The following is a 25434-nucleotide window of genomic DNA, read 5'->3' on the forward strand; positions in this document are numbered from 1 at the left end:
GCTCAAGAAGAATAAGGAAATTCAGACGAGGGGTGAACAAGAGAGCTTTATTAAGGGAAAATGAAAGGCGCTCCAGGAGAGAGAGAGAGGCTCACCGGAGGAGTCCTTCATGCTTACACAGTGTAGTTTCCTATGGTTGCAACTGGAGGGAGATTTCAGCCATTTTTTTTTTTAAATTTATTTTTACTTTATGTGTGTTTGCCTCTTGTATTGCTTGTGGAGGCCAGAAGATGGCATGGTTGTGAGAGACCATAAGGATGCTGGGAATCGAACCTGTGTCCTCTGCAAGAGCAGCAAATGCTCTCAGCTGCTGGGCTGTTTCTCTAGCTCCATGACTGAGGAAATCCTTATTGGGATCGGTCACTTCTGAGAGCAAAGCGCTGAGCCAGTAAGACGCCTTACTTCACATCCCTTAACTGTTAGGAGTAAGTCCAGGGGTCTCAAAGGAAGAGAATACTACTCCAACCCAAGTGCCTGTGCAAGGCAAACCTTACCTTGGTCAGGAGGGTGTCCTCGGAAGAACTAACACAGGAAGTGCGCTTGGTTCTTTTTTTTTTTTTTTTTGAGACAGTCTACGTAGCCCTGGCCATCCTAGGACTCTTTTTGTAGACAAGGCTGGTCTCCAACTCAGAGATCGGCTTGCTTCTGCCTACGGAGTGCTGGGATTAAAAGTGTGTACCCCTAGCCTGAGCCACCCTGTTCCTGTCAAGCCCCCACTTGAGTCCTACCTCCCCGTCTTGTTAATTGTGTAGTCTTAAAGGGAACCAGCAGAGAAAATGAGGCAGAAGTGGAAGGGGTCTCCATGAACACGGCAGGGCCTTGGTGCAAATAAAGGTTTATAGTGGGTCGGGTGTTTTGTTGTTTTTGTTTTTAATATTTTCATAGAAGTCTTTCTTACGGGGCTAGAGAGATGACTCAGCAGTTAAGAGCACTGATTGCTCTTCAAGAGGACCCTGGTTCAATTTCCAGCACCCACGTGACAGCTCACAGCTGTCTGTAACTCCAGCTCCAGGCAACCAACCATCAGTAAATGCATTGATCTTACTGAACGGGTCTCTGGAAACGTGTTAGACGGAAAATAAGGCCAAGTGGATTAAAAGATGATTACAGAAGCAAAAAAGCAAGAGCCAACAAGTAGCCAGAGGGCCCAGGTTTGGCTACTTTTCATACCAAAGAACTCCCTTCCAGGGAGTTGGAATGGATGACTGTGAATAACCAGAGCCAGACTGATTCTCATGCAAGTTTCTGGAGAATTTTATTTCTTACTGATTTGTTTTTAAACTTTAAATTGCATTTATTGAGAGAGACAGAGAGAGAGACAGAGACAGAGAGAGAGAAAGACACAGAGAGAGGTGGGGGAGATTATGTAGGGGTCAGAGGATAATTTGCAGGAGTAAACTCTCCCTCCTGCAGTGAGGAGGTCCCAGGGGGTCAAATTTGAGTCCTAGGTTTTAGCAACTGGTACCTTTACCTGCTGAACCATCTTCCTGTCCTATAATTCCCCAGGCTCAGTCTCCCAAGTGCTTATATTACAGGAATGCAATCACCACATCAAGCTATCCATATTATTTTAGTGTTTTGGGGTGTGTGTGCAGGGACCCATGTCCTCTTGTGAAGTTCAAAAATACCTCAGGCTTACATGGCTCACAGTTGTACTCCTGAACCATGACTGCTGATTTTTAAACAATGTTTATTTCCTATCTGACCAGCGGTCCTAACGATTCATTTCATTTCTGAGCGCAGAAGTAAAAACACTTTTTCTTTTCCAGTTTGGGTCTAGTGCTTAGGGGTCTGCAAATTAGTTGAGAATATAGATGAATCAAAGAAAAGACAACTATCCTAAATAAAAGTTTTTAAGTCTCAGTTTAACAAGGGGAGGGGGCGGAAGAGCTGACAAGGTTTTTTGAGTCTCAATAGGAGAGTCTGGAAGGATATATTGAGCTTTTTTATGCTAATGGCCTGGAGCAGCTGAATCTTCTGGAAGCCCCCTGGGGGATATAGATGATTCTTTAATTTCGTCAGCTTTTGCTTTCCTCAAAGGATATCTAGTAAATACTTCTTTCTGCCTCTACGGTATCTTAAAGGGTTTACCTTAAAAATCATCTTTATTCCAAGCGGGGGAGGAGGATATTTGGGGATATTCTAAGCATGCCCGATTGTGGCTTCTTGCTGTCAGGGATAGACTAAGCAGTTGGTTCGGGGCACCAAAATTGGCGATTTTAGTTAGGAGGGCCAGAAAGGGTCAAAGAGAAGGCAAAGAAACGAGAGAGAATAACAACCACAGCTCTCTAAGAGGTGCGTAGAAAGTGCGTAGTAGTCCCAGACCTGGCGCAGCGCGATCAGGCCCGGGGAAGACTTTTGAGAACCTCATTGTCATCCGAGCTCCACCTGTTCGTTCAAGCTATTTCCTCAAGCGCAAATTCGGTTAGTATGCACGTCCTGGGGTGGCTGCGAGCACTGACGACACCAGCAGATCGCCTCGCTCGGAGGAAGCGCTCACCAGGGTCTTTCCGGGGCTGGGTGGGGCGAACATGAGGACGCCTCCAGTGGCAGCCCACCCCCCCCCGCCAGGATGCGTCACTCGCCTCAGGCTTATCAAAACTCCACCCTAGCCCCACGAACATCTTTACTTCCTCTCTTCGCGGTAGCAGCCTAGCAGTCCCGGACTGTGGGGCTCTCACGTCTAGCCTGGAACCGAGGGTGACGCCGCGCCTGCTGACCTGCCGGCAGAGCGTCGCTTTCTGCCCATCCACTCTCCCGCGCTGCTGACTTCATTTAAATCTGACCCCAGGACCCGGCGGGTGAGGTCGGGTCTCGCGTCGCCACTGCCAGAGTTGGAAAGCGAAAGCTCCGCAAACGGCACCGCCCGCGTCCGCCCCTGGGGCCGCCCGTAAGTTTCGATTCTCGGCGAAGCGGTGTCCCGCGCTGCGGCCAGAGCTGCGGCAGCCATAGCGCGCCATGGCCGACCCCGGGGTATGCTGTTTCATCACCAAGATCCTGTGCGCCCACGGGGGCCGCATGACCCTGGAGGAACTGCTGGGTGAGATCGCGCTCCCCGAGGCGCAGCTCTACGAGCTGCTGGAGTCGGCGGGGCCCGATCGCTTCGTGCTATTGGAGATCGGAGGCCAGGCCGGGATCACTCGGTCGGTGGTGGCCACCACCCGAGCCCGCGTCTGCCGTCGCAAGTACTGCCAGAAACCCTGCGACAGCCTGCACCTCTGCAAGCTCAACCTGCTGGGCCGGTGCCACTATTCCCACTCTCAGCGGTGAGTGCACCGGGAGCAGGGGGAGTTCTCTGCCGGCCTGGGAGTTGGGGGCGGGGGACAGGACCGTGAGGCTGCTTCCTGGGGGAGGCCGGGGCGGGGTGGATGTCGCTTACTCCCCTGCAAAACCTCTCTTTCCCTCTCTCCCTCTTCCTCAGACCCCCTAGGCTAGTAGTTCTCAACCTTCCCAAGGGTGCGACCCATTAATGCATTCCCTGTTGTGGTGACTCCCCAGACATAGAATTGTTTTCGCTGCCACTTCATAACTGTAGTTTTGCTACTGTTGTGAGTCGTAATGTAAATATCTGTGTTTTCCGATGGTCTTAGGGGACCCTCGTGAAAGGGTCGTCCGACCCCCAGGTTGAGAACTGTTGCCCGGGGCCAAAGTGATACTGCCTGAGATTAGGCTGTTTCTCTATCCTTTCCATCTCCCGCTAGAATCCTAATTAAAGTACTTTTGGGCCAACCCCGGAGTTTGGAGAAGTTGCAGACGGATCTTTTCCTCCTTGCGACCCCGGAGATCACCCCTGGCGTGTTGTGATCTCCCAGAACCCCAGCGGTGCTGCGCACTGGCGTGTGTCTCTGGTGCAACGCGGTGGTCCGCTGTGGCCCTCCACTCCTAGACTCCCCACGTTCCTCTAGCGACAGACCGCGCCACCAAGCCAGAATGGCCCTCCTTGAGATTACCACAGTAGTAGCGGCTTTCTAGCTTTCCCTGCCTAGTTTGTACGACGGCCCGCATAGTGAACAACCGTTGGCTCTTGTGACCCACTCTCGCAAATTGCGTGAAACGGTGTGATTTAACTTCTCAGGCAACTGTTTCTGGGCCTACTTGGTTCTTTTTCGCTTCCTAAATATAGGCGTTTCCAAGACTTGAATCAAGTCTTTTACTTAGCGGTCTTCCCAATTTTTCCGTGAGAGGGATCACTCCCTTGGGTTCACCTGTTGTATCTCCCGAGAGAGCTTCCAAACACACATCCCCTGCGGAGGCCTGTGTTATGAATCCAGCGTCTCCATCTCAGGCATCTGGGGAACCAGTGTCCTGCTCACTTGGGCCAAACTCCCTCTAAACAGGCTCTCCGACCTAACCCCCGACTTCTCTCCAGTTTATATAATTTCTCACCCCTTCTGCGCTTTCCTCTTCCAGATCTCATTTCTGAGTGTGAATGGTGAATGGTGCCTTCTAGGCTATCGTCTTTCCCAACTGTGTGTGTGTGTGTGTGTGTGTGTGTGTGTGTGTGTGTGTGTGTGTGTGTGTGTGATGGTTGTGGTACTGAAGATTGATAGTTGGGCCTCCTGTATCCTAGGCAAGCACTCCACCACTGGAGCCTTAAAAATTCTTTTTGAGCCAGAGTCTGACCAACTTGCCCAGGCTGGCCTCTAACATACTCCATAGCTCTTGAACTTGGGTTCTTCCTGTTGTATACTTCCAAGTGGCTGAGATTACAAGCCTGTCCCTCAGGCCCACACCTCTGCTGTTATTTCTTCTGGGTAGAGCATTTTGCACACTTCGTTGGTTCTTAAAAAACCATTGAGTGTTGCCCTGTTTTGGAAACAGTGTCATTATCAATTTTTTTTTTTAATCATCCATTTACTATCAAAAAACCCTCCAGTTACTCACCTCCAGTATGTGTGTTTTACATGGATGGAGTAATATTTTTAAATTGTTTGGCACGAGAATTCATTTAGCTCTTTAAATATTTGAAGAAATGCTTCAGTGTGCCCCTTTGTTTAAATATTTAATGTTATGATGCAACAGTTTGAAAGCCTTTCTGAGTTACAGGAAGTTATGCTTAGAAGAGGCATCTAAGTTGCTTGCCACTGAAGAAATGGCTGAGTAGGAAGGAGGGGAAGTGGTTAGAGGCAGAAAAGGAAGGAACGTTCTAGCACTGTACTGAACAGGGTTAGACCGCTTTGTGAGCCTGTTTTCTCCTTCTGTCGTTGCTTGGCCTGAGATTTTCCGCAGTAACTGTTGGCGTCTAGTTTTTAAAGGCTTCAGTGTTTCTCTGCCGTTCTCAGCATATTAAAAGTGGAGAGGGAGCGGGGTGGTGGAGCACGCCTTTAATCCCAGCATCAGGAGGCAGAGGCAGGTGGATCCCTGAGTTTGAGGCCAGACTGGTCTACAGAGCGAGTTCTAGGACAGCCAGGGCTGTTGCAGAGAGAAATCCTGTCTAGAAAAACAAAACTAAACAAAAAAGGGGAAAAGTGGAGACTGCTGAGTCTCCCTGTACCCATCGTTTTGATCCAACAGTTTCAAAATATGGCCTGTTGGGTGCCATGTACTCAGTCTCCACCCCCAGCTCCAGAGTTTTGTGGTAAAGCGTGTCCCAGTGATTATTTTATTAGTATTCTCATGGGACAGTGATCACCTTTAAAAAATGTCTCTCGTTAGTGGTGGTGGTGGTGGCAGAGGCGGTGGTGGCACTTGGGAGGCAGAGGCAGGAGAATCTCAGTGAGTTGGGGGCCAGCCTGGTCTACAGAGCGAGTTCCAGGACAGCCAAGGTACACAGAGAAACCCTGTCTTGAACAACCAAAACAAAATAAAAAGTTTCCTTCTCTGCTTTCCCTCCCTTGAGATGGGGTCTCATTGCAGTCCAGGCTGGTTTAGAACTCCTCTTAGGCCAAGGATGACCATGAGCTTTTGATCCTCTTACCTTCACCTAAGTGCTGGGAAGCACACAACCGTAGCAGGGTGCTGGAGGCCGAACCCAGGGCCTTGGGTACGAGCAAAGCACTTTACCAGCACAACTCCATCCCCAGCCCCCCAACAATTATTTTATTATTGTGAAATTTGGTATTCAAATTCTCCTGATTGCCTTAGCCTAACTTGTTTATTCAGGATAAAACACCTATATAGACATAATCCACAATCACTTTGATACATATCCAGTATGCTTTTAGAACTGTCGTTTCAGCTTGTTACACATAACATATGTAGAATTTTTAGTTTTATGAATTTCGTTATTGTTTTTGTGTGGTTTAAAACAACCATTTTAAGTTCACAGACTGGCTTGGAAATGGCACGTTTCTGTATTTTGAAAATTATATATAATAGAGGGATTATTTTGTCTGTTCAAGTTTTGATAGACTGTCCAGAGTATTCATCATTTTTTATGGGGGGAGCAATGTATATTTCTTGTTTGTTTGTTTGTTGTTTTGTTTTTTGTTTGTTCGTTTTTGTCTCACTGGGTAGCTCACTATGACATGGAACTTGCTCATGTGGACTAGGCTAGCCTTAGACTGACCAAGATCCACCTGCCTGTGATTCCAGAGTGCATCACCATACCTGGCTAGTTGTGTTTATTGTTTATGTGTATGGGCATTTTGCCTGTATGTGCACTGCTCTCTGCTGCCTGGCACCCTCTGAGGGTGGAAGAAAGCATTAGATCCCTGGAACTGGAGCCACAGACAGCTGTGAGCCCCCATGTGGTGCTGGGAATTGAACCCAGGTCCTCTGGAAGAGCAGCCAGTGCTCTCAACCACTGGGCTACCTCTCCAGCCTTAGACTCTCGTTAGAGACGGGCAACATTTTGTATTTTTTTAAAGCACATTTGTTTTGTAGTATTTTCTCTTTAGCAACTCCTACAGAATTCTGTCTTCTAAAACTTGACAAGAATTAATGCCTCTCTTGAAACACTGGCTAATGGGGTCGGCTAACCATTTAATACCCACAATGATAGACTGCATTTGTATGTTGTAGTGTAGTTTGTATTTTTGCTGGTCTTGTAATACTTTCTCTGTAGTACTTTTATTTATAGAAAGAAATTATTATCCTGTCTCGGTGTTCCTGTCTTCCCTTTTGTGATGCTTCTGGCTATACATTTTCGTTGACAACAGGGTGGCGTATGCTTATTTGGGCCCTCAAGTTTGGACATTTCTGTTTGCTTTGCTGACACAATATTCCCAAACCTGAAATTTAAGTCCCAGGTGTGACAGACACTAATTATGCAATAAGTACAGTAGAGATGACAGCTAAATTAGTCTTCACTGTAGCTCCTGAGAAGTTTGCACTACAAGTCCACAGACCAGACCTCAGGCCTGCCTGTGCCTCCCAGTGCTGGGATTAAAGGTATTCGCCACCACCACCGGGCAAGTCCTTCCCCCTTAAAAGGTAGTCTAACATTATTGTTATTGTTTTGTATGTGTGTATAGGTGTACAATGTGTGTACCATAGAGCACATACGGAGTTCAGTGCAGTTATGTGGACTTGGTTCTCTTCTTTGTTTTGTTTTGTTTTATGAGACAGAGCCTTGCTAGGTCCTGCAAGCTTGCCTCAAACTCAAGAAAATCCCCTGCTTCAGTGTCTTGGGTGTAGTTAGAGTTTTCCTGCCTGGTCCAGTCAGGACAAATCTCTCTTACCCGCCAGTCCCACAGTCGCTCAGACCCAACCAAGAAAGCACACAGAAACTTACATTGTTTAGAAACTGTATGGCTGTGGCAGGCTTCTTGTTATCTACTTCTTCTATCTTAAATTAACCCATTTTTGCTAGTCTATACTTTGCCACATGGCTTATGGCTTACCAGTGTCTTTACATGTTGCTTTTCATGGCGGCAGCTGGTGGTGTCTCTCTCCCCCCAGCCTTCCACCTCCCAGAATTCTCTTCTCTCTTGTCCCGTCTATACTTCCTGCCTGGCCACTGGCCAATCAGAACTTTATTTACACAGAGCGATATCCACAACACTTGGGTGCTAGTATTACAGGTATACACTCTCACACCAAACCTTATAAAATGCTGTCTTGGGCTGGAGAGATGGCTCAGCAGTTAAAAGCTGAGTTTCTGCTCCTGCTGGGTTCTGGTTCTATTTGTAAGCTCAGTTTTGTGGGATCTGACACCTACTTCTGGCCTCCACAGGCACCAGGCATGCATGGGGGTGCACATACATACATGCAGGCGTAGAGGCCCTTAGGCTTTTACTGAAGGCCACCATAGCTTGTAGCTGGCAGAGATGACAAGTCATTTCTATCTGCGTGAGTTTCTCCATTGTCTAGTAGCCGCATGAAGTGGGGTCTTCCATGAACTCAAGTTACTCTCCTTGCAGGCCTGATTTCTGTTGAACTGGTTGGAACAGATGTCTTAAGGTTATTATGGTTTCTGTCAATGTGGGTGTTTTTCTTCTGAGCTCTTTCCTGTTTTTAAGGTATTCAGTGCTGAAACTCAGGTGTGGGGCCTGTGAAATGGCTCATGAAGTAAAATGCTTGCCTCACACATTGATGACCTGAATTCAATTTCCAGAATCCACAGAAAGGTGGAAGAAGAAGATCAGATCCACCAAACTGTCCTCTGGTTTCTACACACACACTTCGGCATGCATGTGCCCCTGTCCATACACATTACACACTGGTGCACACACACAGAATAACAAGTAATTTAAAAAGGGATATAGAATGACTGTCTGTGTTGTTAAATTTTTGCTTGTCTCTTACAAAATGAAGAGCCTGAGAGGTCTCAGCATATTTGTTTTCGTCCTTTGGTTCCATTCTTTTTGCCTGTTTCCAGATCTACAAACCAACAGGTGATTGGGTTAGGGTGTTTGTAAACTCCGAATCTGTGGAGTCAACCAACTGCTGATGGAAAATATGCAGGGGGAAAAACTGGATCATTGTTCTCCAAACAATCCAGCAGAGCAAGTATTTACATAGCATTTCCATTGTATTAGGCATTGTAAGAATTCTCAGGGCGATCCATGGGAGGGTGTGGGTAGGCTACATGCAAATGCTGTGCCTTTTATGTTAGGGACTCCAACATGGATTTCAGCGTTGACAAAGACTTGAAATCAGCCTCTCAGGGTCACCAAAGAGAATGGCTCTTCTCGTTTCATTTGCTCTTGTCTGCTCAGCATGCTTCACCTGCTCTATTTTCTCTTTTTGCCTTGAGCTCTGGGTTTTATGGGTCTTGGTTCTGATCTTTGCCAAGTTGTGCCCCTACCCAATTTATTTATTTATTTGTTTGTTTGTTTTTTCGAGACAGGGTTTCTCCGTGTACTTTGGTGCCTGTCCTGGATCTCGCTCTGTAGCCCAGGCTGGCCTCGAACTCACAGAGATGCGCCTGGCTCTGCCTCCCGCATGCTGGGATTAAAGGCGTGTGCCACCACCACCCCCTACCCAATTTTAAAAAGACCACATGGTACCAAGGAATTATGCCCGCTTCAAACCTGTACCACTCCCTTCCCCAATCATGTGGGGCCCTTGAGCCAATGGACTTCTCAGTTATATTTTTAGAGTCTACATATCCTTGGGTCTTTTTACATGTGGAAGGAAATGGCTTATACAGTCTGGTGCATCCACTGTCTCGGTTTCAGTTCTGTGGGTGTAGGGAGAACCTAAGGAGAGAAGGGACTGGTGGACTAGAACTGGGAAACAGCACTACTATCTTCCACTCTGAGACTGAGCAGTTTGAGAAGTCTAAATTCAAGCTGACCATCCTGGTCATTATGGACCAATCTTTCTTACAAAAGGAGGAAAGAATTCAACAGATTCTTAGCTTGACTTACTACATACATATTACATAGTAAATGTATTATACTTTTATATGTAGGTGTGCCATATGGGCCTTCATTTACATCTTTGCTATAGACCCCACAAATTTTCGAGGGGGGCTATTTGATTTATTAAGATAAAAAGCTTTTTTCTCACCATTAAAATTGAGATTGTTAGCCAGGTGGTGGTGGTGCACCCCTTTAATCCCAGCACTCGGGAGGTATAGGCAGATCTTTGTGAGTTCGAGGCCAGCCTGGGCTACAGAGCAAGATCCAGGAAAGGCGCAGAGCTACACAGAGAAACCCTGTCTTGAAAAACCAAAAAAAAAAAAAAAAAAAAAAAGATTGTTTTTAGTTGTTTTGCTACGAAATCATGATCTTTGATTATTTTGATGATGTTTCTTTGTGCACATCTTCCCTATAGAACTAATAATAGAATTTCCAAGCAAGTTCCAGAAAAGGGGCAAAGCTACACAGAGAAACCCTGTCCTAAAAACAAAACAAAACAAAAAAAATTGGAATTTCCAAACTTACCTTAAGTTTTATGAGATGACGATGCTAAATTGTTTTCTAGAGTGTTTGTGGAACTGGGCGTAATGGCACATGCCTTTAACCCCAGTCCTCGGGAAGCGTGCTGCAGGCAGAGGTCTGAGTTTAAGGTCAGCCTTGTCTACATAGCAAGTTCTAGGTCAGAGAGAGAGTATTTACATTCCCAGTAGATAGGGATACCCTTAGCTTTTATCTTTGTCAACTGGTCTCATAAGCCATTGGGAATTTGTGCCGATGAAGGGATGTAAAATTGTATCTCACTGGTTTTTTGTTTTGTTTCATTTTACTTATTTATCTTGTAAAGAGAGCCACATTGTAAAGAGTGGCTGGCCTCCACTTTTTTTTTAAAATTAATTTATTTATTATGTATACAGTATTCTGCCTGCAAGCCAGAAGAGGGCACCAGATCTCATTACAGATGGTTGTGAGCCACCATGTGGGTGCTGGGAATTGAACTCAGGACCTCTGGCAGAGCAGTCAATGAATGCTCTTAACCTCTGAGCCGTCTGTCTCTCCAGCCCCAATGTAGTTGAGGACAACCTTCTGTATCACTCTGAGTTTTTGAAGCTTGTTGACTTGATGTGTTTATTGACACTCTCTCTTTTGGTCATTTTAGCATGGTTTTCTTTTGGCTTTTTTGAGACAGGGTTTCTTTATGAAGCCTTGACTGTCCTCCAACTCAGAGATCAGCCTGCCTCTGCCTCCCCAGTGCTGGAAGTCAAGGCCTGAGCCAACAGGACCAGTTCATGGTGTTTGATTTTTTTGTTTGTTTGTTTGTGATGTTCTTGATTTCATTTTTTAAAAGTTTTATTTGTTTGTTTCATGTGTATGAGTGCTCTATCTGCATGTATACCTTACACCAGAAGAGGGCATCAGATCTCATTACAGATGGTTGTGAACCACCATGTTGTTGGTGGAAATTGAACTCAGGACCTCTGGAAGAACAGCCAGTGCTCTTAACTGCTGAGCCATCTCTCCAGCCCTTGTTGTTGCTGTTGTTTTTAATAGCTAAACCCATTTTTAAAATTTTGTATCAATAAGCACATTCATGGCTTATTTATTTGTTTTGTTTTATAGTTATATAACTACTGCCACTATGGAAATCCAGAACATACCATCACCCCCAGAAAAATGCCCTCACACCTGATTCTTTCCTACCCCCATCGTCTTCCCGCCTGTAGGTACTGAACCTGTTCTGGGCCTTTCCTCTCGGCAGCTTCACAGTGTGTCTGGCCTCTGGGGCGTGCCTGCTCCTTTCAGGCTGTGTGTCAGCAGAGCCTCTGTTTTAGTTGAGCAAGTGACACATAGTTGCTTTGGGTGGATTTACCTGGGAGGAGCCCTCCTGGGAAGTTCTTCTGTCTGTAGAGTACTTCTCGGGTCTTAAAGGCACACTTGCTATTTTCTGCAACCTGGTGACCGAGCAGGGTGCACTCCAGAAGAATCATTTTGGAACCTGTTCTATTCGGATTTGCTTCATGTGTTTTAATTTTACTTCCATTAAACTTGACATTCGGTGTTGGCAACATTCTGCAAAAATGAAACTAAGAAACTCCACATAAGTAATGCTTGCAGTGATCAAAGAATCTCTAGCAGGAACAAGCATTGTTTTGAGAGTTTTCTCTGTGTAACAGCCCTAGTTGTTCTGGAACTCACTCTGTAGACCATGCTGGCTTCGAACTCACAAAGATCCACCTGCCTTTGCTTCCTGAGCGCTGGGGTCACTGCCCAGCTAGGGACAAGCATTTTAATGTGTGAGTATTGTACACTAGCTCATTGCTCCACTGGGATTCTACACAAGCATTTTGACAACTAATACTTTCTGCTTTTAAATATAACTGTTTTCTTTCTATGAAATAGAAAGTTCTCATTTGCTTTCTAATCCTGAAGGTGTTTCTTCCAAACAGGAATCTATCTGACCTTTACCTACAAGTTACTTTGGACTAGGCAAGGCCTGGAACTGGGAAGAGGAGAAAAGATTCTGGGAGACTGAGGATGTCAGGCAGAACAAGAAACAGGCAGGCGTCCAACTCTGTTTAGTGAGGGGTGACCTAGAACCTCTGATTCTCCTGCCTGTCTGCTGAGTGCTGAGGTTACAGGTGTGCCGGGGTTACAAGCCTGCGCTGGGGTACTCATTCAGTGACCCATCCCTACCTGCTCATGACCTGGCCATGTAACCATGAACATCCTAAGTACAACTCCTTGTTATATAATTATAAATAGGAGACTGAGGTTTGTTTTTTTTTTTTTTAGTTTATTAAAGTTTTAATGTATAAAAATCAACATCCCAAAACTAGTTGCATCCTTACAGCTATATAAATTAGTTTTTTAAAATGTGTTTATTTTTTAATTTTAATTTTATTTATTTATTTATTTATTTATTTTTTGGTCATTTGCCTCAGCAGAATGCCGAATGCTGTTTATTGAAGGAGGGAAGAGGTCTTAAATACAGGCTTACAGCACAATGGGAGAACCCCGGAGGGCAGAAGTTCACTATGGATGTTTTACAATCTTGCATCTAAGCTGTTAACACCCAATATGAAGGATACACAGACAAGGAACTTCATTTAAGCATTCAGGAGGGTGGAAACTGGCAGGGAATTAGCATAGGGAGGACATCAAGGTCAAGGTCAGCAAGCAAGGCAACAGCTACCCAAAATGGGGCCAGGGCCCTAGGTCCCCCCCTTTTACTGAAAAATGGGTTGGGTGGGACGTCAGCAGGTCACCTTACCCATCATGGAGACACCTGCCCAGGTCACACAGGCGTTCTGTCTTAGGTTGGTGAGCGCCCTCTCAGGCATTATCTGTCTCTGAATACTCATTATCATACAGGCTTAACCTTGTGCGCTGCAGAGTTAACTGTTGCCAAAGATCTCAAAGTGGCACTGGGCTTGCAATCTGTGTGTTTGACCCAGAAAAGTCCAAGAGAAGTCTTAACCCACCCATAGCCGGTAGGCTAAAGGCAACTGAGCCATTCCCTTCCTTAACAAGCCTTACTGCAAACTGGAGTCCTTGTAAGATGGTATCCCAAAAGCAAATGGAACTTGAGTTTGTAAATTTATAACTTTCAAAGCCAATCAAAATGTATATAACTATTGACCTAAATTTGTCATGCCCAATAGAATGAAAGATTAATTAACTGTGGTAGCTACTTTTGCTGCCAGGGTCTCCACTGTGCTAGCTGTAGTAACCAGTTATGAAATGGCAATCCCAGAAACAGTAGTAGCAGTGGTTTTCACTGTTATAACAGCAACAAAAGCAGCAGCAATGTCAAGTTCTCTTCTGGAGCGTGTGGGCGTCCACTGGCATGGACACAACTCCAGGAGCACGAACCGCCAAGGACCAAGCCTTTTTCTTTCTTTTTTTTTTTTGGGGGGGGGGTGGTTTCGAGACAGGGTTTCTCTGTGTAGCTTTTGATAGGAAATCACAACATATCCACACGGTTGGGCTTTCCCAGCGGACTGCCTAGTTATTTCCGGTCCAAATTAGCCATTTCCAGGTCAGAACATCTCAGGTGACTAAGACTCCATGGCTTTACATGGTTGCCCAAAGCGCGCGCAGCCATGTAATCTACGCACATGTGTGGAGTAGCCACATGCAGTCCTGTATGCATGCGCCATGTTGCACAGGTCTCTCTCTCTCTCTCCTCCTCTTCTCTCCTCACTCACGTGTGTGCTTCACACAGGCCTGTCATGTCTCTTCCTATCCTATATTAATAAACAGCTCTTCTGTGGGTTTGTCGTGTTCGGGACGTGTTCCTGGCAGGGTAAGAGCGCTGCTAAATAACTAACAGATTTGCGCCTTTCCTGGAACTCACTTGGTAGCCCAGGCTGGCCTCGAACTCACAGAGATCCACCTGCCTCTGGCTCCCGAGTGCTGGGATTAAAGGCGAGTACCACCACCGCCCAGTGGACCAAGCTTTTAATATTCATCAGGGTTGGTTTTGATTGCTGATCTCTGTTCTCTAGACAAATGTCATCTAGATAACATCTCTCACACATCCCAGTTCCTTTTCTACCTGGCTTGTATCATGGTGCATTATTTCCTGTTTCCTGTGTGAATCAATTATTCCTGTACTTATCGACCCTATGGGTTATAGGGAATACAGGGGTTATGGGAAAAAGGAGAGAATATTTCAATGTAGTTACCATCAAACCCCAAGACACTTACATCTTCTTTTATTGTGATCTTCTGTTGAGCAGCTGGTGTGTTTACCGAGGGGAACACCCAGTCAGGAGCCCCACCCAGAATTGAATGTGAAAAGCCCAACCCACAAGTCCTGGGCCCAGGAAACATTAGACTCACTTGAGGCCTCACACCAGTCAGATTAAACCAGTCTCCAGGTGTGGCTGGGGTCAGGCCATTTAAAGCAGTCCTCGGTTGGTGGTTATGTGTTGCCTGGGATAAGAACCATTTTCCAGGCTAGGTTGTTAAGGCCGTGATCCTCGGCTGGGGAATGTGTGGACTGCTGGGTTAAAGCAGCATCTTTGTTTTGTGGGCAAAGGAAAAAGGTCTTTTATTGTTAGGCTTGGGGTCTGAGAGGTGGTCCTGCCTCAACATGGCCACCTTTGCCTTTTTCTCAGTTACCATTTCCTGTGACAGGAGCTCATTGTGTCTGCTCTGGTGCCAGCAGCACTCGGCAAATGTTTGCATTGTCCTAGGCAATGCATGCAGGATGATAAACAAGCTCTTTTTCAGTCTGGGAGCTGGGGGCACCTGAGGCTCTCTCTAACCAACCCTCTCTGCAAGAGCCTCTGTCCTCTGTCCTCCCTGTGGGGGAGGGAGCCATGACTACTTCCAGGATCACCGGGGAGTCCCAGCCCCCACCTTCCGACCAACTGTTACAGAAATGGCTTGGGACCTCACCATCGGTCTGACAAACACTCTGGATCTAGATGATTTGCATGCTACAAGTTGAAGAATCAACTGGCAGGTCTGGGATAGGACCCAGAGGCTGCATTTCTGAGAACTTCCCCGTCGATTCTAGTCAGAGGCCCCAGCGCTAGCTCCAGGGGGCCCTGGGCGAGCCTCCCACCAGTCCCTGGCTGAGGGTCAGGCTCCTGAAGTAGGACAGAAGGGTGGGAGGAAAGCCGAGAGGGAGCTTCAGCCTCCACTCCAATGAGACCGGCAGCTGCGCCGTCTCCTCCCAGCAAACCCTCAGTTGGTTTTTGCCCTACTGCACTTTATCCTTTATGACCTTCTCTCTGCATTTATTCTGTGCTCAGCCTTTGGGTTCCAGAGGAACAATGGCTTAGACATCCTCACAGTCTTCATTTGTAAGTTTCTGAGCTACCTGAGCTGGGCTTTGCAGATTAGAGGCTTTTCTCCCCTCTTGTTTTGGACGTCTGAGTTCAGTGATCTTCCTGTTACCTGCCTCACTCTTGAGGTTTCAGCTTATCTGGCCTTAGTTGCCCACATTGGGGTTACTGTAATTGCTAAGCTCCCAGGCAGGAAATGTGATAGGTGTTAATTTCTGTATTTCCTCAGATAGACAGCAAGTACAAACTGCCCCGCCTTTGTGCCTGATCAGTGTACTGAAATGAAGATCAAGATTAAAAATAATAATAATAAAACAAAACACAAAAACAGCTGGGTGGTGGTAGCGCACGCCTTTAATCCCAGCACTCGGGAGGCAGAGCCAAGCTGATTTCTGTGAGTTGGAGGCCAGCCTGGGCTACAGTGTGAGATCCAGGACAGGCACCAAAACTACACAGAGAAACTCTGTCTCGAAAAACTAAAAAACCAAAACCAATACAAAACAACAACGTAAGAAGGGCTGGAGAGATGGCTCAGCAGTTAAGAGTACTAACTGCTCTTCCAGAGGTCCTGAGTTTAATTCCCAGCAACCGGCTTGCTACCATCTGTAATGAGATCTGGTGCCCTCTTCTGGCCTGTAGGGATATATATAAAAAATCTTAAACAAACAGACAAGCCTGTAAGAAGCAGCTGAGGGAATGATGCCTGGAGCCTGTGGAGAAACAGCTGGGGATGGTTGCCAGACTAGATGCAGCAGGTGGGAGCTGTGAAGACCAGAGGTTGGGGGAATAGTAATTTGCCTCAGGATGGAGAGGAGAAAGAAGAAGTAAAAGCACATCATCAGAAGGCCAACAGCCAGCCCAACTCTACTCTTCTTCTAGACAGCCATGCTTTGAGTGGGCTTCCGAAGACAGCCATGCCTTGAGTGGGCTTCCGAAGACAGCCATGCCTTGAGTGGGCTTCCGAAGACAGCCATGCCTTGAGTGGGCTTCCAAAGACAGCCATGCCTTGAGTGGGCTTCGGAGCAGAGGGAGCCCCGTTGGCTGGGCTCTGTGGTCAGGATGTCTGAGCTGGACCCAAAAGGAAAGCAGGGATTCCTTACTCTTTGACTAACAGAGGTGGACCCTGTCTGTCTGTGGGGCTGTTTGAGCAGATGGCTTTACCCACTGAGTGCTGTGCTGGCCCCGGGCAGGTGCTTCAGCTAGACTGTTTTCATATCTGTACCAAGAACCTTAATGGGAACGGCTATGGGAACAGAAGGGATGCCTGGACCCGGAAGGTAAAGCAACTCCTCCACCTCCGGCAGAACTGTCACAGGGCTGTGGAGGAGGGGAGGTGGGGCGGGGAGATTACCTTCAGATGCTCTCTGTGGCCTCCGGGAGTAGGTGATAAGCTGGAGTTTCTGCCCAGCTGTCCAGGGTTCTTGGTGGTGGAGGCTGATGGGAGCAGTTATCTGAAACCCACAGAGCAGAAGCCAAAAGTTAGCAGGGCCGAGGTCAGCCTTATCAAGGAGCACCAGAAACATAACACACTAGAAGCCAAGGTTAGCGGTGGGCAAAGTAAGGGAAGGGCCTGTCTGGGAACGTGGCTAGTGAGGATGGAGGCACAGCCCTTCACCTTTCCTGAAGCAAAGCACCTGAAAGGGCTGGCCGGAATTCAAGGACTCAGCTAGTGGCCAACAGGGTTGTATCTGTAATTTTTTTTTTTTTAAATAAGGTTCTGGTACATCTGGAGGCTTAATAACATTCCTGTGAGTGAGTGAGTGAGTGAGTGAGTGAGTGTGTGAGTGAGTGTGTGTGTGTGTGTGTGTGTGTGTGTGTCCCGCACGCCACATATTCGTGTAGGGCATCATTCCTTAGGAGCTGTCAACCTTATTTTTTGAGACTGTTTTTGTTTGTTTGTTTTGTTTTGTCTTGTTTTGTTTTTCCCAGAGCTGAGGACCAAACCCAGGGCCTTGGGTTTGCTAGGCAAGTGCTCTACCACTGAGCTAAACCCCCAACTCCATGAGACAGGTTTTGTCACTGAGTTGGAACTGAGCTCTAGGGATCTGCCTGTGTGCACTTCTGTGCTGGGACTACAAACAAGCTACCAGGCGTAGCTGGGTTTTTTGGGTTTGTTTGTTTTTGTTTTTGTTTTTGAGTGGGGGGGGCGGTTTTGAGACAGAGTTTCTCTGTGTAGTTTTTGGTGCCTGTCCTGGATCTCGAGCTGAAGACCAGGCTGGCCTGGAACTCCCAGAGATCCGCCTGGCTCTGCCTCCTGAGTTTTGGGATTAAAGGCGTGCACCACCATCAGCCGCCTTGTTTTTTTTTTTTTTTTTTTTTTTTCAATGTATGTTCTGGGGATTGAACTCGGGTTGTCATGACGGTAAGAAACACACTTGACTAATTGAGCTGTCTCTCTAGCCCATATAAATGACTTTTAAAGACTTTTTTTGTTTGTTTTGTTTTTTTGAGACAAGAGTTTCTCTGTGCAGCCCTGGCTGTCCTGGAAATCACTCTGTAGACCAGGCCAGCCTGAAACTCATAGAGATCCGCCTGCCCTTGCCTCCCAGCACTATCATTGCCCAGCAAAACTAATTCTTCGAGCATGATTTCCATGTGGATGTTCATGTTTGTGAAAACCCACCAGTTTTCATAAAATCATTTTGCATTTCTGTTTACCAGGAATAAAGACCTGAAAAATAGTAGTGAGCAGGTAATATTTAATATTTAGAAATGAAAGGCAATTATTAAAGGAGATTTTTAAAAAGTTTTTTTTTTTTTTGAGACAGGGTTTCTCCGTTTAACAGTCCTAGCTGTTCTGGAACTCGCTTTGTAGACTAGGCTGGCCTTGAACTCACAGAGACCTTCTGCCTCCCCAGTGCTGGGATTAAAGGCCACGACCGCCTGACTAAAGGAAAAACTATAATAAAAAAAAAAAAAAAAAAAAAAGGAATAAGTCTTGAATAAACCAGTTGCTATTTTCTGCTCCAGAACCAGATACTTTAGTGTAGTCATGACATGGGTAATATGTAGTATCATTAATGGAGGTAACAGAATTATGTGCCGTTTTATAGAAATTGAGACACTAACATTTGTGTTACAAAAGTAGTTAAGCTCATTAAGGATCTTTTGAATAGGAGTAAGCTGACATTATCGTGAATCGTTGTGTTAATATTTTATGTTGTAAAGGACATATAAATTACCACCATTGGTTTTAAAGCAAAACAGATTCGTGAAACACAATAAGAGGTTGTAAGAGTGAGCCCTCTGGTGTGGGTGCTGGGAACCAAACTCAGGCCCTCTGGAAGGGCCTCCAGGTCTCTTGGTGATTTTTGTTTCTCGATGGGCAGTGGCTTTTCCCATTCCTATGCCAGTTTTTCCTTCTCTCATGGCTATGTGCAAAAGAAGTATTATAACAGTTAAGGTCAGATATTATGTGTGCTTGTATACAGTTTGTAAAGAATTGTGCGCCCTCCTGATTTAGCTGTTTGGTAAATATATCATTATTTTTATCATCATCGTCATTTTATTTATTTAGTGGTTTTTTTAAGTCAGAGTCTCTCTTTGTGACCCTGGCTGGCTTGGAACTAGCTATGTAGATCAGACTGGCTTCAAACTCACAAAGACCCTCACATATATACCTCTCAAGTTCAAAATCATGTGCCACACACTCTATTTTTTTTTTAAATACTTTTTTTTTTTTTTTAACTCTGAAGCAGAGGCATACAGATCACCATGAGTTTGAGACTGGTCTGGTCTGCATATCAAGTACCAGGCCAGTTGATGTTATATAGTGAGACCTTGTTTTTTTGGTTTTGTTTTTTTTTGTTTTTTGTTTTTTTTGGTTGTTTTGTTTGTTTTAAGTATATATTTGTGTGTGTGCAATCAAACTGAGGTCATCAGATTTGTATTTGTGTATGTGCAATCAAGCTGAGGTCATCAGGTTGGTTGGCAAACCTTTATTTACCTTTACTCACTGTGCCATCTGGCTGGACCAGTGTACCTTTGAAAATTTTAGTCTTCTGTAGGATTGATTAACCTGTGTTAATTATCGAAGGATTCATCATTGACCTTTGCTGAGTGGAAGTTTAATGGACTCTTCCTTTTAAATCTACCTTAGACATGCTAAGCAGGTGCTCTACCACTGAAATCCACTCTTTTAAAAAAATAAAGGCCAGGCGGCGGCGGCGGTGGCGCACGCCTGTAATCCCAGCACTCGGGGAGGCAGAGCCAGGCGGACCTCTGTGAGTTCGAGGCCAGTCTGGTATACAAAGCGAGTTCCAGGAAAGGCGCAAAGCTACACAGAGAAACCCTGTCTCAAAAAAAAAAAAAAAAAAAAAAAAAAATCAGTATTTAAGGCTGGCTAGCATATAAAGCAATGTATTTTTGTTTGTTTGTTTGTTTGGTTGGTTGGTTTTTTGAGAGGGTTTCTCTGTGTAACAACCCTGGCTGTCTTGGAACTTGTTCTGTAGACGTGGCTGTCCTCGAACTTGCAGAGATCTTCCTACCTCTGCCTCCTGAGCGCTGGGATTAAAGGTGTGTGCCACCACTGCCTGACAGTAATGGATTTCATTATGGCGTTTTCATGCATCCATGCCATCACACTTCGGTCTTGTGTGTTCCCCTCTCACAGTGCTCTTGCCTCCCCCCTGAACCCCGCCCTATCTTGGTAATTCCTTTCTTCTCCCTGATAGTTCCCCCTTCTGCATTCTGTTTGCTTCTCCCCTCCCCCTTCCTACATCCATATCATGTGTCTGTGGCTGCCTTCTTTTTCCTTTCTGACAAATTGTCCTCCTTTCTTCCAGGAACCTTTGCAAGTACTCTCACGAAGTTCTCTCGGAACAGAACTTCCAGGTTCTGAAGAACCATGAGCTCTCTGGGCTTAACCAGGAGGAGCTGGCGGTACTCCTGGTACAGAGCGACCCTTTCTTTTTGCCTGAGGTAGGTCTTGAATCTTACTTTAAGCACCCTCTGGTTATTATTATGAGCAGGCTAGGCATGGTTGTTAGTATTTAAGTGGCGCTAGGAACACGTCCCGAACACGACAAGACCACAGAAGAGTTTTATTAAAGAGGATAGAGGTGACACGCCTGCGTGAAACACACGTGGGTGAGGAGATAAGGGGAGAGAGAGACTGAGAAACTCATGCAAGATGGCACCGGCTTTTTAAAGGTTGGGCCGCGCATGGGTACAGGAACTTCTGTGGGTACTCCACGCATGCGCGTAGATTACATGGCTGCGCACGCACTTTATGCAACCACGTAAAGCCACAGAGTCCCGGTCCCGCAAGATGTCTGACCCGGAGATGGCTATTCTGAACCGGAAATAGGTGGTCTGCCGGGCAAGCCCAACTGTGTGGACATGTAATCTCTATCAATGGTGGTGCACATCTTTAATCCCAGCAACCTTGGGAGGCAGAGGCAGGCAGATCTCTGAGTTGGAGACTCGTTTTGTCTCCATAGCAAGTTCCAGGCCAGTCAAGGCTACTTCGTGAGACCCTTTTCTCAACAAATTTGGGTCCAGACGTCTCCTTCACTAGGGTGCCCGGGATTCCATTGTGAACAGAATGGGTTGAAGACAGTCAGCTTGGCTGATGCTTTGCATCAGGATGGCCTTTGAACTGAAGTTGGACAGATAGAGGTGCGTGTTGTTTTTGCTGGACAGGAGACTTCTGCGCTAATTTAATGATTAAGAAAACATACTGTAAGGTTTTACTCCTTGATAGCCTCGTCAAGGGTCAGCAGGCTGCAGCTCAGGCCAAACCTGGACCGCCACCAGTCTACAAATAAGAGTCCACTGGAACACAGCGGAGCTGACATGTTTACAGATGGTCTCTGCTGCTCTCCCCCTCCAAGGGTCAGTTGAGAAGTTGCAACAGGGACTGAATGGCCAGAAGAGCCTGAAATGTTGACTGTCTGGACTGTCACAAAAGTGTGCTGCCCCTGGGTCTGGCCTGGATACAGGCAGATAGATGCTGCGTGGTCGGGCAGAGGATTCTACATTGTCTTCTAGGGACTCACACTAGTAGGTTATCTTCAGAATGTGGCTTCCATCTCTCTGTCCAGGGATTTCTCCCTTGTTGACAGTGTTTAGTCAGTGGGATTGTAGATGGAGGTTGAGGGCAGCAGTTTACTTTCTAAAACACTGGATGAAGTGTGTAGCACATCTCACTGACCAGTGCTTATCACGTGGTCATTTTAGCTGGAAGGGAGGCTGGGAAACTGAGTTCCTGGCTGAATGCCTGCCCGACTGTCCAGAACTTCCGTTACTAGAGGAAAATGGAGACGGTGGTAGATAATGAAGTCTCATCTGCAGAGGCCTGTGGAGTGGAGAGTTAGTGGGTGTTGACCCGAGGATAGCCATCATCGTTGAGAATCCTTCAGTGCCGGCCTGACACAGAGAGGGAGACAAAGAAACAGGAGAGCTGCAGATCTGCAGGGAAGGTGGAATTCAGATCGTCCTGTTAGGTTAGGTGAGATAGCCAACGGAGGTTTCTTGAGGGTTCCACCGTTTGGGGGAACTGGGCACAACAGGTGATTCTGAGGTGGCCTCTGAGCTCCAGGAGCCTTGAAGGTAGGACACTGTGTAAGAGTTGTGTTGCTGGGGGAGGGCATGCTTCTGTGGTGATCCCAGTCCTTTAGCCCGTTCATCATTTAGCCCACTCTGCCTTTAACCACCGCTGTGGCCATAAAGCTCCAAGCCCTGGCATCATTGCCTCTGTGGTGGTTTGTGTTGCATCCGTTAAGATTTAGAAGTGCCAGGAGGGTCTCTGCAAGTTCCAGCCTGGTCTACAGAGTGAGTTCCAGGTCAGCCAGGGCTACACAGAGAAAGCCTGTCTCAAAAAAACTAAAAGAAAGATTTAAAAGTGCCTGCCTGCATCAGGTACAATGTCAAATTCTGAATGAAGCAGTGGACAAGACACGTTTCCTTGTCCTAAAAAAAAATTTAATTAGTAGTTGGGGACAGTGGATAAAGGAACTTGTCTCCAAGCCCGGTGATGTGGGTTCAGTCCCTGGCACCCACATGATGGAGGGAGAGAACTGACTCCCCCAAGTGGCCCTCTTTGAAGCTCAAAATGTCCTGAACCTCACTCAACTGTCTAGCCTAGGTTAATCTTGAACTCTTGATTCTCATGCCTTAGCTGCTACATGCTAGGATCATAGGCAATGTACTATAAGCCCTTGCTCTTGGATATGTATTTTTTTGAGACAGAGTCTCACTGTGTAGTTTGAACTCAGAGATCCATCTGCTTCTGCTTCCCTAGTGCTGGGATTAAAGGTGTGCATCACCTCACCTGGTCATTTTTTGTTTTGTTTTGTTTTGTTTTGTTTTTTTGTTTGTTTTTTGAGACAGGGTTTCTCTGTGTAGCTTTGCGCCTTTCCTAGAACTCACTTGGTAGCCCAGACTGGCCTTGAACTCACAGAGATCCACCTGCCTCTGCTTCCCAAGTGCTGGAATTAAAAGCGTGCACCACCACTGCCTGGCCATTGTTTTGTTTTATTAGAGACAAGATCACCCTATGTAATGTAGCCCAGGCTGGCCTCAAACAAACCTGCTCTATTCACTTCTTGAGGGTTCATATTATATACATGCTTGGTGTGTACATGCTACAGGGAATTGAACCTAGAGCCTATGTATAGTAGGCAAGCCCTCTACCAACTGAGCTACAACCCAGCTCCTGGATTTGTATTTCTAATATGTGTCCAGATACCACACTTTGAGAACTGTGGTCTGGAATCAGGTTCTGTAGCAGGTTTTAGAGGCTACCGATGTGGCTCCGCCGCTGGTCCTGGAGTCAGCCTGTCCCAGCATTCAGACCCCCTGCAGGGAGGCAGGCAGACCCAGTTTTACACAGCCTGATAGACGAAACATTTTCATCTTTCAAGTGCCCAAAAGTTCAGGTTTGTCATGCATCACACTGGCTCCTCACCTAATGGGTCGAATACTTGCCTGGCACTCCTATTTTGTGCAGTACAGTTTTCTGTTTTCTTGTTTATTCTGCTTCACAACAGATTGTTGGCAGGCAGAGCCAACAATTGTTTTCCTTCTGCCCTTGAAAAGGAAACAAACTGGAGGATTGCTGGGTCTGTGAGGTCCCCCTGCTGCTTCAAGGACCTTGGCCTTTAAACCAGCCTCTCAGCCATGCAGCCTGGTCTCCATCTCTGCCTTTAGTGGAAACTCTTATCTCTGCAGAGCAGTGTGTACAAATGTGTTTGTTTAGAGCAGTGGTTCTCAGCCTTTCTAACCCTGCCACCCTTTAATACAGTTCTTTGTGTGGTGACCCCCAACCATGAAATTATTTTGTTGCTGCTTCATAACTGTCATTTTGCTGCTGTTATGAATCATACTGTAAATATCTGATGTGCCATCCACAGGTTGAGAACTGCAGGTTTAGACAGTATGTATGGGTTTCATTACTGAGCTGGCTTATACTGGTGCATGCCTGCAATCCCAGCACGTGGGGGTCCAGAGGAGAATTGTGAATTGAAATCTTGCCTGTGCAACATAATGAGACCTTATCACAAAACAAAACTGAAAAAGCAAGGCTGGACACAGCGGTGTGCCCTTTAATCCTAGCTAACAAAAACAAAATGGGACAAGGGTGTGTACACCTTTTATCCCAGTACCTGGCAGGCAGAGGCAGATGAACCTCTTAAGAGTTCAAGGCCAGCCTGGTGTACATGGAAAGTTCCAGGCTAACCAGAGCTACATAGTGAGACTATCTCCATCTCCTCTGTCTATCTGTCCCTCCTCCTCTTGCTTTTTATACCCCCACTCCCTCACGTATTTGAAAAGGTCCTGCTCTGGCTATGGGAGACCAAATGACAAAACCGTAAAGTTGTAGATAAGACACACATGTCCTTTCAACTGTAGAGAAAGTCAGGATCCAAACTAGGCTTCCTCCTTTGGGTACCTTTATGATATTCTGTGCCTAGCTTGCCATTTGAGTTCGATTCTTCCAAGAATTAACAAATTCATCACTATTTTTTCCCATATGTTTCTTTTCTCTTAAATGCAAGGTTTTGTGTTGGGGATCCTCTTTGCCTCCTGAGAGCTGGGTTACAGGTATGCACCACCATGCGGGATGTCATCTGTTAACTAATCTGCGGATCTTGCCTATCCCCAAATAAGTCACAGTTCAGTCCATCTCATCGAGGAGGTGGACTGTGCGTGCATTGTTTTCTTTGGTACACCTCTTGCTTTTTACAGGAAGGGGGTTTGTGCATTGAGCAGGAGTGGCAGATACAAGTTCTCACCCCATTGTTCTTCTCCCACCTGTAGATATGCAAAAGTTACAAAGGAGAGGGCCGGAACCAGATCTGCGGGCAGCCACAACCCTGTGAGAGACTCCACATCTGTGAGCACTTCACACGGGGCAATTGCAGTTACCTCAACTGCCTCAGGTCTCACAACCTGATGGACAGAAAGGTGCTGGCCATCATGAAGGAGCATGGGATGAGTTCTGACGTGGTCCAGAACATCCAGGACATCTGCAACAACAAGCATTCCCGGAGGAACCCCCCTGCCATGAGAGGTGCGCCCTTCACCTTTTTAATCCTGGGAACTCTCAGACAGAAATTACAACCAAAGGAAGCTAGCTGTAAAATCTCAGCTTCGCTACACAAATCCCCCTTATTTTCTCTGCCACACCCTTTTCCATATGCATGCACCACTTTAATACAACTGAGATAATGATTACAGCTAGCTACAGCCTCTGGTTTTCAATAAGCTATTATTGTCAGGTGTGTGTGAGTGCGCACGTGCACATATGTGTGTGTGTGTGTGTGTGTGTGTGTGTGTGTGTGTGCGCGCGCGCACGCTTGCCTCTAATGTCAGCACTTTGGGAAGCAGAGGCAAGAGATCTCTGATTTTGAGGCCAGCCTGCTCTACAGAGAGAGTCCGAGGACAGC

General features: G+C 46.4%; 1 protein-coding gene across 1 annotated transcript in view; it reads left to right on the top strand.

Moving 5' to 3' along the window:
- The first annotated feature begins 2321 nt into the window (after positions 1 to 2321).
- Positions 2322 to 25434, top strand: part of Zc3hav1 (zinc finger CCCH-type containing, antiviral 1) — a 43343-nt gene continuing 20230 nt past the window's right edge. Inside the window, exons 1-3 of the mRNA XM_036181238.1 lie at positions 2322 to 3266; positions 20329 to 20464; positions 24806 to 25058. Coding sequence (XP_036037131.1) covers positions 2959 to 3266; positions 20329 to 20464; positions 24806 to 25058 — 697 coding nt within the window. The 5' untranslated portion in view covers positions 2322 to 2958. The remainder of the gene's footprint in view (positions 3267 to 20328; positions 20465 to 24805; positions 25059 to 25434) is intronic.

The sequence above is a fragment of the Onychomys torridus genome, chromosome 3 (assembly GCF_903995425.1).
Source record: "Onychomys torridus chromosome 3, mOncTor1.1, whole genome shotgun sequence".
NCBI lineage: Eukaryota > Metazoa > Chordata > Mammalia > Rodentia > Cricetidae > Onychomys > Onychomys torridus.